Source organism: Propithecus coquereli, unplaced genomic scaffold (genome assembly GCF_000956105.1).
Source record: "Propithecus coquereli isolate 6110/MARCELLA unplaced genomic scaffold, Pcoq_1.0 Scaffold154, whole genome shotgun sequence".
Taxonomy (NCBI): Eukaryota; Metazoa; Chordata; class Mammalia; order Primates; family Indriidae; genus Propithecus; species Propithecus coquereli.
In genome coordinates, this window is record NW_012139858.1 from 1116495 (window position 1) to 1131881 (window position 15387).

At 41.1% G+C, this 15387-nt stretch overlaps 1 protein-coding gene across 2 annotated transcripts in view; it reads left to right on the top strand.

Moving 5' to 3' along the window:
• Nucleotides 1-15387, top strand: part of SLC45A2 (solute carrier family 45, member 2) — a 40381-nt gene that overhangs the window by 13381 nt on the left and 11613 nt on the right. For both annotated transcript variants that reach the window (XM_012640514.1, XM_012640515.1), the window contains exon 3: nt 5661-5971. In XM_012640514.1, the coding sequence (XP_012495968.1) occupies nt 5661-5971 (311 nt within the window). The remainder of the gene's footprint in view (nt 1-5660; nt 5972-15387) is intronic.

The following is a 15387-nucleotide window of genomic DNA, read 5'->3' on the forward strand; positions in this document are numbered from 1 at the left end:
CCCTGTACTCAGCCTCCAAGAGGACAGGGTCATGTCTGTCCTGCTCACTGCCGTATCCCAAGTATCCAGCACAGTTCCTGGTGGGAGTAGGTGCTCCGTCGCTTTCTGTTGATAAGAAAGTGAGGCCAAGGGCACACGCAGTCTCACACACACACTGACACGCTCTCACACACATACACACACTCACACACATACACACACTCACACACATACTCTCACAGGCACACACACACACTCTCATAGGCACACACATACACATACACACACTCACACACACACACACACTCACACACACACATACTCTCACATGCACACACACATACTCTCACAGGCACACACACACACAGGCACACACATACACATACATACACACTCACACACACACATACTCTCACATACACACTCACACACATACACACAGTCACACACATACTCTCACATGCACACACACACTCACATGCTCTCACACACATACACACACACATACACGCACCTACACACATACACACACACACATACTCTCACATGCACACACACAGACATGCTCTCACACACTCTCACACACACACACGCCCACATACTCTCACACGCACACACACACTCTCACACACTCACACACACACTCTCACATGCACACACACACACATACTCTCACACACTCACACACATACTCTCACATGCACACACACATACTCTCACACACACACTCACACACACATACTCTCACATGCACACACACACATACTCTCACACACACACTCACACACACTCTCACACATACACATACTCTCACATGCACACACTCACACACACACACACACTCTCACACACACACAGTCACACACATACACGGCAGCTGGTACCTATGTTAACTCTCCAGGATTCAGTGTGTTTATGGTGGGCGTAGGTAGGCACCATGCACCTAATCTGACACTTTCAATGCTATTGCCTCAACATGGAGAAAAGAATCAGAATTGCCATCTGATGAACCCCATGGACGTGCGGGACCTTTAGCCCGGCCTCCTTCAGAGTGGAGTAGCCAGCAGCGTGGTTAGCTCTCTCCACTCGAGTGTGTCGCCATTGGTGCTGAGCTCACTAAGCCACATGCCGGGCAGGGAGGCAATTACAGGTGCACGGTGGGTGCAGAGTCGGACTTAGATAGACTCTTTGGTTTCCTTGGTTCTGGCAGTTCCCCAGTTTCCCATTTTACCTATTACAATTGTGGACTAAAAAAAAAGTTATACGTATTTCTATATCCTTGGACGTCTTCCAGGATTAGCCATTGTTCAAGTTGTATCATTAGTTGCAAAATGTGACATCTGTCTGCTGAAGCCATTTATTCTCACGAGGCTAGCTCTGGTCTGAGTTTGACAACACAGCCTGGCTCTGTGGGGAAGGAGCCTGCTGGATCACTTCTGGGTCCTTCTTTGTAAAGGCTTGTTATCTAAGGTGGCAGCAGATGTCCTTTGAATGCTCCGGCTTATGGCTTATTCAATAGCCTGGTGATTGATTCCAGGGACCCCCGTGAGGCTGATCTTGGCAGTAGAGATAAATGCAGGCTGGATGTAGATGTGGGAGGTGGTAAAATGGTAAAACTATCAACCTTTGTTGCAGCTAAGATGACTGGGCTTTGTTTGGGAGACAATCTGTGAAGATAAAATCCTTGGCTTAAGCAGAGGAAGCAAAAGGAAAGTCCTCAGTGAATTCGTACAGCCCTCTACTGGCTGTCATCGTATCTGAAGGTGTAAATAGATAAAGTTTAAATGTCTCTTTCCAATGCCTTAATATTCTATTAGAATAATGTCCCCAGTGGTCCACTATACCTTCCTGGCATGTCCGGTTGTACTGTTGTAACTTGCAGCTACATTCCACCGTAGCTTTGGGACAAACAAAGCAGTTTTGCTGTTTTTTGCCTTCCCTAAGGGAAGAGCACGTTGGTAATGCTCTGAGTTACTTTTACAGCACGTGTCAAGGTTTTTACTTAACTAATTAATGGAGAAGCCATAAAAACAGTTTCTTCAAGTTCTTGCAGGAAATGTGTGTGTGTGTGTGTGTGTGTGTGTGTGTATGGGTATGATGGGCAAAAGAAAAAATACTAGGTTAAATACAAACCTGGTTAACCTACAAGACAATAAAGCTTTAACTCCTCTGTGACACTTTACGAGTAATTTCTCTACGAGACAACACAAACTTAATGCAAATCATAGAATCTTATTAACATTAATGTCTGCAAACTACCTTAATTTTATAGGACTTCAAATTATCGTGCTCTATTGGTTCTATTAATAGATTGTTGGTCAAATATCCTATCACAACGAAATCCCATTTCTCAAGAATGTCAGATGAGTTTGGAGCAGGTTTGTGGGAACTGCTCTGTCGCCTGGCTGCTCAAAGAGTGCTATTTGGGCCAGCAGTGTGGGGTCATAGAGGGCTTGAAAGGGACGCAGAATCTCAGGCCCTGCCTTGCAGCTTTGGAATCAGAACTTGCATTTTAACAAGAGGCCCACATGATTTGGGTGCACCTGGAAGTTTAAGAAGCACGCTCTAGAATGCTGTTTTAAAGATTGGACAGTTGCAATTTTTACCCTTTCCAAGTTTGAGATACATTGTTCTTTCACAATACCTGCCACACGCCATAATAGGGTTGGGGTAAGCTTGGGTCTTCACCTTCAGAATGAGCCACCGGTGCTAATCACTGGTCCTGGAATGACCACGTCCTTTCAGCCGGTCCAGGCAAGCTGTCTTCCCCTGTTTCTGAGGGAGGCTTCAGAATTAGAGTTTCAGTAGGAAGTCAGCAGGGCACTTGGTTTGGGGCTTGGTTCTGCCACTGTATTTGCTGGTGCTTGACGTGGATTGTTGTATTAACCTTCACTAAACTCACATAAGGAGGCATCACCACCCACATTTGTCAGAGAAGTGCCCAGTGACTAGACAGCACGAAGGTGGGATTAGAAATGGGTCATGATTCCCCATTCCTTCTTCCTTCCATGCTGTCTTCCAGCACGGAACCACTGCCGCCTGTAGCTTTCTTATCTAATTTATCAAAACTCTTTCTACCTCTAAATTTTGGGATTCAGTGATATATTGAACTCTTTTAACTTTCATTATTAATTAAGAGGAATCCTATAATAATTATCAATAATCAACATCATCTTGACCATCTTGACAATCAACTAAGCACCAATAATTGACTCTTTGGAACTCCCCAATACCCTTCGAGTACCCAGCTCACAGTTCTGGCTTATCTTTTATTATCAGTTTTTGAAAGTGGCTTCTCCCACTCATCTGCTTCTCCCACTTGAAACCACCTTCTGAGGTAGAGGATGGGGAACCGTGTTTTATTTATGTTTATATCCCCAGAAGCTAGTAGAGTCCTTCACATATATTTAGTGCTCAGTAAATATTTAGTGAACTAAACTAAACCAGTAGACATACAACTGGACTAGGACAGCCTCCAAGTGTAGAGCTCAATTGTTCAAATCAATCTCTAATATAAATCCAGCATCATATTTATATTATATATTTTTATCTATAAAATAAAACTACCATTCCATTGCACAGTAAAGGATTTATTTCACATATTGTTTCTTTCAAATGGGCAGGGGGTCTTTTGTTCTACATTCCCCCAACCAGAGGTGCTCAGTGGAACAATAAATTCAAAGATTGAGGCGTAAGTGACAGGAGAATTGAATGGCAATATGACAATGATTGATCTGTTTACAAATTATAAATAATTTCAAAAAAGGAATGTGTAAGTTTGTCATAGGGTTGAGTTAGCTCAACCCTAGTTAGCTCAGGAGTTCTCAACTAGAGGCCACTTTATACCCACACCCCCGCTCCACCCTCCAACTGGGACAATATCTGGAGACATTTTTGGTTGTCATAACAAGGGAGAGGGAAAACGTTTAATACATTCTTATTGGTTAATTGCTTAGCTTGACACATGACTTCTGACACCTTCATCTCCACAATTGAATAAAGAAAGTCATTGTCTATTAATAACCAGAGGCATCATAAATTCCAGAACTTCCTTCTGAATCAGCCATAGGAGTATGGCTGCCTTGGGGACCTCCCCTTCCTCTCAGATCCTGGCATTTCGCCATCATCTGCCATGTATCTTTTTATGTATATGCCCATCCTCCATAACGGGATTATAGGCCATATTGCTTCCAAGAATATATCTCTTACTGTATTGCACCCCATTGGTCACAATTTCTTATAACTCTGCCTTAAAACACCTTGACACTCAGGCATGTTAATGGTGCTTTGTTTGTTTTTGTAATCCAGTGATTAGATACTTGTCATCTGTAAATAGTCTCTATGTTAAATGGCAACTAACCAGAATGTAAAGTGACCCAAATCATCCATTCTCCTAGGATTCTGAATAATTTGGATGCATTGAACTTGGTATTCAGGTTTGTGTTCTTGGGGTCGGGGTTTATGTAATTTACAGTGTTTAGGATTTGAGATAGGAAGTCCTTAAATTCTGTTTTCTTTCTTGATTCCCCGGTTTGGGAGGACATTGTCTTTACCTGAGAAATAAAATGGAGACTTCACTCACACAAGAGAAACAAAAATGAAAGCTGATCTGTTCGGGTAGATAATTTGTGTTGGGTAAGGCACGATGGGAGTTTGACTTTTAAAGGGTTTTGACAGGAGTATCAGCCCTACGTAAGCTTTTGTTTGGCATTCAGTTCACTAATTCCCCAGACATCCTTTGGTATGCCCCCCATGAGATGGGCCCCTCTTCATCAAAAGTCACTGATTTCTATACCAGAAGGAACATCTGAGGAACAATTACTACTTTAGTGCTGAGTAGTGTAATGTCTTGCCCATACTAGCAACATGTATTTTAAAACAGAAACTCAAAAGAATGAATAACTAATAATGGGATTTCAAATATTAGATCATCAGTGTGGCATCGATTTTGAGAATCTTTCCTCAGTGTTCCTCCGGCAACACTGCGTTTAAGCATGAGCAGATAAAACAGGTGCTAAAAAGACTTCAGGTTGGAGTCCTGTGGGATGATAATAGGATTTTTAAAAATTCATGTTTAAATTTTTGCTCTTGTTATTTCTGTAGCTATCAACTGGGAACAAGCACCTTGAGCTTCTGAAAGCAGAAAAGCTTTTGAGGCTGTTTGATCTTTGCATGCTTGCACCACCCTAGGAAGCTTAATGATACATACGTAACGATACAAATAATTTAATTTTATTGCTTTCAGAAATTGGTTTTGGAATTTAAGTTCAAAAGCAGTACAGAGAGTACAGTTTGGAAAGGCCACAGTATCTCTGATAGTGGCAATATTTACGAAGCACTTGCCATGTGTCTGGCACTTAGCAAGTGCTTAGTAAATATTGATTCTGAACACTTCCTGTTTTCAAATCATGAACCGACTAGTAGGTTACACTTTTCTCATTACCCCCATGTTATAGATGAGGAAGCCCAAGGTCACGGCAAGTAAATGCTAGAGCCAGGACTTGAACTTACACTCCCTGGCTGCAGGTGTCTCAGCCTCTTGCTGTATTGCCTCTCCAACCATATCCGAGTTGCCTATGCAGTCCTCAGGGAGTTTTCCCACTGAAGGCGAGGGTCTTTGCATGATGGGAAAGAAAGAAAGTTTGCTAGATATGCTAATACAGCTCTTTCTTGCTTTCCAGGTTTTGGAGGTGCCCTGGGTTACACTTTGGGTGCCATAGACTGGGCCCATCTGGAACTGGGAAGAGTGCTGGGCACAGAATTCCAGGTCATGTTCTTCTTCTCTTCCTTGATGCTCACTTTGTGTTTTACTATTCATCTGTGCAGTATCCCCGAAGCCCCACTTAAGGACATTCCCCCACAGCAAGCCCCCCAGGACCTTCTATTGTCAGATGGAATGTATGAGTATGGTTCTATCAAGAAAGTTAAAAATGGTTTTGTAAATCCAGAGCTGGCAATGCAGGGAGAAAAACCCAAAAATCCTGCTGAACAGGTAAAGATGCAAATTATTTTTTTTTTACTTGGGAACACTATTCTTACTCTTGCTCTTCCTCCTCCTCCTCTTCCTCCTCCTCCTTCTTCAAATTCTTTGTTTTGTTTGCTTGTTTGATGTGAAGAGTTTTGTGGAGTCTAATTGAATCCTCACACCTTTAATAGCCATTATCCCTTGGAATTAAAATTTTGCACCTCAAAGAAAAAATGTCTATATTTTCCTCTGGTCCTGCTGTCTCTTACTCCTTTCAGAGTATCAGAGCAGGGACGATAAAGTCAATTGTAAAAGGTTAGATCATAACAGGAGCCTGGAACTATCCTCAGACCAGAAGAAATATCCTTTTAGATTAGGATTATAAATTATAAATTTGTTCCTCCAAATGGCAGCATCGTGGGTTGGTGACTGGGTTGAACATGTTGAATTTTTGTATTGTGAGTTAATGGATATTTCTTTTAGCCCATTTTCAGTGAACTGCACAATGAATTCGTTAGCTTAAAATTTTAAAGAAAACTCAACTAAATGCCAGAGAAATGGGACCAGGTTCAGGTGAAATGGCCAGGGAAGAGACTAGGACTTTGCTGACCAATATAATAGCTACTAACATCATGGGGCTATTTAAATTCAAATTAATTCAAATGAAATAAAATGAAAACTTCAGTTTCTTAATTGCATTAGCCACATTTCAAATGCTCAATGGCCCCATTGGGGTAGTAGCTACTGCATAAGACAGTATGGATATAGAACATTCCCGCAATTGTAGAAAGTTCCATTGGACAACCTGATGAAACAGTTGTATCCTCCTTCAAACTGAGTTTGAATGCCAACATCTCAGGGATATAGTATAATACAAAGGATTTCTTTGTTGGCAAAGGGGTTGTAGAAAACCTGGGTTCAAATCTTGGCTCCTCTAGCTGTTGACATGTGTTACTCCTTCAACAAATTACTAACAGTTACTTGCTGTAGGATAGCTAAAGATTAAGAGCATGAGTGTTCAAATCCTGGCTCTAGCACCTCTGGAATGTATGACCTCGGACATTTACATTTCTATTAAAGGAGAAAATAATTCCATCTACCTACAGGGGTTTTGTGTGGGTTACATGGGATAATCTATGTGAAGTTACTTAGAGTGGTTCCCACCACATAGTAAGGTTTAAGTGTTGTTATCACGTAGCCTGGCAGAATGCTGGCTGCTCTAAGCACAAACAGGGAACACAATCTGACCTCTTAGCAACTTTAAAACAAGCTCAGTGAATCTCATCTCCCCTTGAAGTTGACTTCTCTTGTTGTCTTGGCCAATCTATTTTTTAGGATTATTGAAATGTTCAACTAAGATAAAGTATGTAAAGGTGCTTTTTAAACTTTACATAAATATATAAACATATTATAATTATTATTCATTAAACAGCTTTGGGTACTGAGATTTTGCAAAGCACTGAACTAGGTATTTGGGAACCATAAAATTGACTAACATCCAGTCCCCGTGCCCATGAATTTATAGCCATTACTTATAAACCAAGGTAGAACATGGTAAATGCTGTAAAAGCAATGTGCCAGTTTAGATCTTCTAAAAAGCAGGCACCAAGACAGCATTTGACATGCAAGAGATTTACTGGGGCAGATAGCATGAAGGATAAAAGGGGATAACACAGAAATAGGCAGGGGACGGCTTCATATTGTGATGCAGGTCAAACACCCGTACAAGAAGGGAAAGGAAGGAGGATGTGGTGGGAAGCCTCTCAGATGCAGTGCAGTTCTAGGAAAGCTTCAGCCAGGACAAGAGGGAGTCCTCCAGCCAAAGTTGCTCCTGAAGGAAGTGCCAAGTCTTATAGGAACAGGCTAGCATTAGTGCCCCTGTCTTGCCTGGTCACTGCCTGGGCACAGCAGGGAAAGGTAGCCTTGGCAGGCAGGGGTGGTGGATCCAGAGAGGCAGCAGCAGGGACCGTCAGCCACTGTGCTTTCTCCAGCAGGGGATCCAAATGGCACAAGTTTCCAGGTGGCCACACGAGGCATGATAACAATTGCCATTAGTTCTACAAGAGGGCAAGGTTGCGCCTAAGCGAAGCAGAGAAAGCCTTCATGGAAGAGACACCTTTGAGTTGTGCCTTGAGTGGTGCTTAGGATTTGAGTAAATAGAGATTTGAGGGAAGAATATTCCTGATAGAGAGAAGGGCATCAGCAAAGCCATAGATATAAAAACAAAATTAAAAAAAAAAGAAAATATCAAGCATGTTTGGAGGAAGTATAAGTGTTACATCGATCCTAGAGTTTGTAAAGTTAGAAATACAGTTAGGAAAACTTTATGCCAGCATAGGAACTGAAACTTTATTAGGTAGATGACTGAAGTTCATCAAAACTAGTGGAGCAGAGCACTCCTGGGTGTTTTTTGTTTGTTTGTTTGTTTGTTTTTAATACTAATGTGGCTGCTGACTATAGGAGGTATAGAGATACCCAGGAAGTATCATAATGTCCCCAGATGAGAAGCATAATAGTAATGGGCCTGGGTCAGGGAAGTGGCGATGGGAATAAAAGAGAGGTGAAGCAGGAGAGGCATTTGGGAGGTAACGCAGAGGACAGGGCAACTGGTCATAGGCACAGAGGCTGCGAAATGGAGGCATCAATGAGTTTATTTCCGCTGCGAGTGGAATACCAGGTGGACGTGCCTTGAAGAAGGAGAAAAGGTAAGTTTTGAGCTCAAGGGAGTCAGTGCCATGAGAGATTCAAAGATGACACCTAAACCAGGGGAAGTGATTGAAATTTCCAAGGAGAAGTAGAGAGAGAAGAGTATGGGAGGAAGGAGGAGTGCCAGTGACTGAGTCAAGGGAGGTCAAAGGAGAATGGAGTGTGTGGCTGCAAAGTCAGGTGGAGAGGGTGGTCAGTAAAGAGCTAGACAGCACAAAGACTGGGAGAATCCCTTGGATTTGGTGATTAGGAGGTTGCTCCCGAATGCAGGAAGTTGTTTAGGAGATTTGTAGTTTGGAAGACAAGTTAGTTGTAAAGGGATTAGAGGGAAAACTGGCAAAAATCTGGGGAGGCAGTGAGTATAGGAGAGATAAAAGTTGCTAGGAACTACGAAAAGGGTCTGCTAGTGAATGGGCAAGAGCTTTGGAATAATCACGACGGAGTCCCCATCATGGCTCCTGAATGAATTAGGATACAGGACATCCCAAACAGCAATGGCTTATTCAAGCTAGAAGTTCATTTCTCTCCTGTAAGGGTCCCAGTGGCTGGTTCTGGGCTGTGGAACTAATGATTCCACAAGGGACTCAGACCCCTTCTCTTTCCTCGCTCTGCATTTTGAACATGGAGCTTTCATTTTGAGGTCCAAGATGGGTTTTCCAGTTATCACTGTTATGTCTACGTCTCTGCCAGCAGGAAAGAGGAAAGGCAAGAACATGCTCCTTCCCTTTAGGGACACAACTCAAAAGTTACAAACATCACTTCTGTTTACTTAGGCAATGGCTAAAAATATTTAGCCACATGGCCACACCAAACTGCAGATAGGACAGGGAACAGAGTCTTGCGTTGAAAGCCATACACCCAACTAAAACTTCCATGACTCATAAAAAAGGGAGAACAGCTGTTGGAGGTCAGTGGTTAGTCTCTGACGACTCACTAGCCCCTCATCCTGGTGGCTGTGTAACCGTCAGTAAATTAACCCAGCTGAGCTCGGTTTTCTCATCTGTAGATTGAAGATAATTACTGTCTCCCTTATAGAGGATTTTTAAGTGTTAAATATTGCAGGTGAAAACACTTGGCTCAGTGATTTCCAAATAGGAGATATTGCATAAGTCTACTTTCTTTCACAAAGAATCACAAATTCAGAATTAAAATCTAGGCAAATTTGGTGTGCTGGGGCAGACAGAATTTGGAGAGTGTATTTTTAATGATTAAAAATGATGGAAAAGATGGATTACCAAATATTTTCAAATGAATGCGGTTCTATTATCTTAATGCCCTCTCTGTTTTGTCCTCCTGGGAAATCTCTAATCATTTCTGAGGACTCTGTATTGCCTGCCCCGGCCCCCTAATGCAGGGCTCCTTGTCCTGTGTTGGAGCCATTTCACACCTACGTGGGTTTGCTAACTTGGCTGTGTCTTTCCCACTAGATGGTGGGGAAACTCCCTGGGGGCAGACGTCCTTTCCCATCCCTGACAGTTACCTCAACACCTGTTATGCAGGAAGCTGGCAACAAATATTCCATTACTTGTTTATCGAATGAATGGAACAAAAACGGTCATGGCTCTTGCTGGAATTTATTTGGGTGCATAATAAGAATGATCAGAATGAGTCACACTGTATGCATGGTGCATTCATTTATTCCTTCAGTGACTACTAATTACCCCTGCTAGGCCCAGTGCTGAGCACCAGGAGACTGCGGTGAACATCACAGACCCTGCCCCTGCCCCACAGAGTTATTGTTTAGTGAAGTGTGACTATGTGTTGTTTTACTTTCTTAATAAATATTTTCATTTCCAAATGATTTTATTTTTTTTGTTTTTCATAGAATTTATTACAATTTATAATTATTTATAAATGGAGTAGCACATTTGTTTGCTGCTTCAGATGCAAGCTACATACTTAGATTTACGAAAAAGTTGCAATGATAGGAAAGTTCCTATGTACCCTTCACCAGCTTCCCCCTAATGTTAACATCTTACGTAACCATGCACATTTGTCAAAACTAAGAAATTAATACTGGTAAAATACTATTAAATAAACAGCAGACTTATTTGGATTTCATCAGTTTTTCCACTAATGACCTTTTTCGGTTCCAGAATTCAATCTAGGACATCACATTGCACCACATTGCTAAGTGGTTTATAAAATTTGAAAACTGTGCTTTTTTTCAATGGTATTTTAAGGAAATTTTTTTGCTACTCTTGGTCAGTAGGAAACCTCATTTCCTTTTATTCAATTATGTATATGAATAAAAGCAACAAGTCTTAGCTGCTAGTTATTAAAGTCTATGAACAGTTTTCTCAAGGTTAAGGGCTCCCTTAAGTATTGTTTGCTTTATTCCTTTGCTTAGCATTTTTTCAAAATTAATGCAAAAGTAAACTTCAACATTGCTTGTGTTTGAATTGGCAAAATGCTTACTTAAGTAGGGTCTACTGAAAGGAGGCCTCACTCTATTTTGAACTGAAATAAAATCTTAAGCCCCCTAGCTGAATGAATAGATTCCCTCTTGACCCACGGGACCCCAGAAAAACCTTAAAGCTGAGTTGCCCACCTTGAGGAGTAGGGCAACTCCTCCCTCTTGGAGTTACTCTTTGTAACAGTAAGATTAATAGGATCTAAGGCCATGCAAGGCAAAGTGTAAACCACACCTGCAGGCCATCAATTTACTTAATAGATCATTTGAGTTTTGGTAAATACTGGGAAGGCTTCCTTTCTTTAACCAATTACAAATCAAAGAATCTTTAAACCTACCCATAACTGCCCCCTACCCCGCCCCCGCCTTGTGGGCCAAACCAATGTACACCTTCAACGTATTGACTTACGATCTTATGCGTAATTCTTATCTCCACGAATACATAAAACCAAACTGTAACACAGCTACCTCTAGCACATTTTCTCACAACCTCTTGAAAACATGTGCTCAGCTCAGAACAAACTTCTTTAAATTATTTTACAGAGTTTGGGCTTTTTTTCATTAGCACTATGAACACAACTGGAGTGGAGTTGCGGTGTGTATCAGCCTGCCCTCCACCATGCCGCAATGGAAGACAATACAATGGAAGAGAATAATCTTTTACTCATCTGATTCCACCAATAGTTCCTATTTAAGGATGAGTGCAGTGTTTTTTTAATAACAGTAAGAGTGCAAGGAAAAACTAAGAGGCCATTGGGAGGAAACCTTCATTTTATCTTCTTCACAACGCAAATAGAGAAAATACGAGAATGTAGGTCTTCTGAGACCTGGGCTCAACCACCTTTCCCCACACTAGGCTGCCTGGGGGAAGATACCTGCACTCCCTTCCTCTCCTTCACTAACAAATCGAGACTCTGAGATTACAGATTGGACCGGAGCCCCCTTGCTGTGCAGTTCTGCAGGGCAGCAGAAGAATCATGGAATGTCCATTTGTTAAAAACTCATGTGATCATTAAAAAAATGTGTTTTTGAAGATTTTTTTTTAACTTTTCAGGAGAAACACTCATATATACATAAAACAATCTCCATTTCGGGAAAAAAACTGCACATATAGAGAAAAAATAGAAAGAAAATCTACCAAAAATGAAAAGTCTGGGCGATAGACTAATAGAAGTTTTTAATTTTCTATTTTTAAGCCCTGCAATAGTATATCCAACATTTCTATAAGAGACAAAAACTTTTAAAAAATGAAATAATGAAAAATTAATGAGAATAAAGAAAAAATAATGTGATAGTTTAAGGAACAAAACAAGGAGGGTTTTGCTAAAGATAAGTACATATTACCCTGACAGATGACCTGCCTCTATGACTGCCCCTTTGATAGACTGTGACTTCCCTCCAGGTGTCACCCAGCATGGGTTGTCTCATCCGCTCAGAGGCTGTTGTGAGGATCACATGAAATCAAGTGAGTGGAAGCCTTTTGAAAGGCATGAAACCCTCCACAACAGTAAGAAAATAAATACAGCAACTGCAACTAACTTTCTGGCATGTGCTACATACACAACACTGTAGGCTCTGAATGGTTTTGTTATTTGGTTTTAAAAACAAAGTAAAATAAGAATAAAGCGCAGAATAATATATCTTAGGCTCAAAGCCCAGCACCCAGTACTTCTCTTTCAAATGTGCATCTTGGGCCATCTCCAGCTAAGCAATGAAAGTTTACACTTTGTCAGGGCCAGTTCCAAGGCTGCAAGGCCTGGCATTGTTTGTCAAAGTCATTGCTTTCCAAAATCAGGGTGGCTGTACAATTTGAGAACAGATTTTTCTTTTTAATGGCAAGAGGGCTGAATTATTTCAGGGTTCAAACTGGATCCCATAAAATCTATCTCCAATTCCTCCATGCCTTCAGTTGCTCCCTCCAAGACTGAAATAGTCTCCTTTTGGGTATACTTTTGTGAAGTTTTCTCCCGCCCCCGCAATGACTCTGCCTTTTTCTCTTATAAATCCATAACCAGACAATCTCCAGCTGATAGTGGTGCTGAGTAAATGCAGTAAAACGACTCCCAGGGGCTTTGAACCATTGAAAGGGATTTACCAAGGGAATTGATGAGTCAGGAACAAGATATCAGCTGAATTTTTATTCTGAAATTTAAAATATCCAAAGGGGCTTTGAATATTTACATTCTTGGCTTTCACAGAAATCCTAGGCACATTTTAAAAGCTCGTATCTATTTTTGAGAGAAAGGAGAAATTAGGTTAACAATGAAAGCAGTCTGAAAATTATGTGTGAGTCAGAAGCATAAATTACTATTTAGAACCAAGCTGAATCCTTACTGGCCAGATTCACTTTCTCAACTGTGCAATTTTTGGAGAGAGCAGGTGGAAAGTGAATATGAATCACTTGGTTTGAGGTATGAAAACCAGACTTTGTTCCCTGGGCTGTACCTTTAGCTGCTTCGTCCTGTGGTGGAAGAAAAAGTAGTAATTCTGCATTACATTTCTGTTATAAGCATCACTTATTTTGACAGGTCCCATATTCTATGCAGAACACAGTTGTTTTTCCTACCTCCAAGGGAATGTCTATAGTTCTTTAATATTGATTAAGTATAAGAAAATCGGTACGGTCCATAGTCAGGGGGTTACATAGTACAAGATTATGAAGTTTTAAGAATTGACTTATACAACAAAACTAAAATGAGTAAATATAATTTTCTACAACAAAGAAGTAAAAAGCATTATCATATAAGGTTTAAGAGTTATAAAACAATATGCTATTCTAGTTATTAAAAATCTCAGTAGACTGTCTTATAAATAAACCAGGCAGGACTCAATTTCATGATGTCAAGATTCAGAATAAATAAAAATCTGACAAGAAAGACCCATTACCCCACCAGATTAATGTTTATAGTCCGAGAATCTTTAGGGCAGCTGACTAATTACTATTCCCAAGGTTTTATTCTTCTCTCATACGACAAGATGCTAAAGCCTGTTTCATTCTTTGTATTTCAAAACAGTCTGTTAATAGTTTAAAGTTTCTTATTTTCTCCAGGTTTCTGAAACCCAAAAATCATAGCCTCTGGTTTTAACATAATTTAAATCTAATTTAAAGAATATGGGGCTTATGCATTCATATTTACATATGTGTGTGTGTCTGTAGGTGTGTATGCAAATGTATATATTTAAGTTCTGCATTGTTCTCACTTCTGACTTAATGTAGGGCTCATTAACATGTATCAGCTATTGGCAGGATCCAGAGATATAACCCAGGAGCAGGGAGCTGATGGCTTTCTGTATTAATTTTCTATATCTGCGTAAAAAATTATCACAAAATTAGCAGCTTTAAACAACATCGACTTGTTATCTCACAGTTCTGAGATGAGAAGTCTGGGTGGGCTCCAATGGGTTCTCTGCTCAGGGTCTCAAAATGTTGAAATTGAGGTGTCGGCAGAGCTGCGTGCTCATGGAAGTCTGCCTCCGAGTTCATTCAAGTTGTTGGCAGAATCCAGTTCCTTGTCGGGGTAAGGCTGAAGTCCCTGCCGTCCTGCTGACTATTAGCCAGGAGTTGCCCTCAGCCCCCAACGGCCACTCTCAGGTCCTTTCCAGGTGGCTTCCTCCACATTCGAAGCCAGCAATCCCTGTGCTTTGAATCACCCTGATTTCCCCATCTTCTACCAGCTGGGGAAAACTATCTGCTTTTCAAGGGCTCAGGTATTTGGTTAGGGTCACCCATGTAATATCTCTTTGCATTAACTCAAAGCTGATGGATTAGTAAACTTAATTATAGCTGCAGAATCCCTTTGCTATGTAGGATATAATTGTGGAAGTGACATCAGGGGATGGACATCATATCAGCCATCTTGGATTCAGCCTACCATGCTCTCAGATCAAGAAATCTAAGAATTATAATCACCTAAGGCCTGGCTTAGATCTGTGAACTTTGTTCTCATGCAGCGGTTCTGTCATTCAAAGATAGGATATTAGATATCACTTGTATCTTGTCCCCAAGCTAGCATCATTCCCAGTCCCTTTGCCTTTAGGGTACCAAAGCCCCATTCTGGGCTTGAAACTGTGAAGCCTTAACACATACCTTGTAGAGGACACCTTTGTCTGGGAAAGTTTCCTTGTTGTTTCTCTCAAGAATATGTCTGTGACCTTGCATGCAAGTCCAGAGCGTCCTCTCTCTGCAAACAGGAGGGGCTAGGGAATTGAGATGCAAACATCTGTTTGCTGGAGACGAAACAACAAGGAACTGGGACGTGTTGAGTCGGGACGGTGTGGGAACAAAGAACTTGCAGTGGGACAGTTGCCAAACAACCTGTATTAT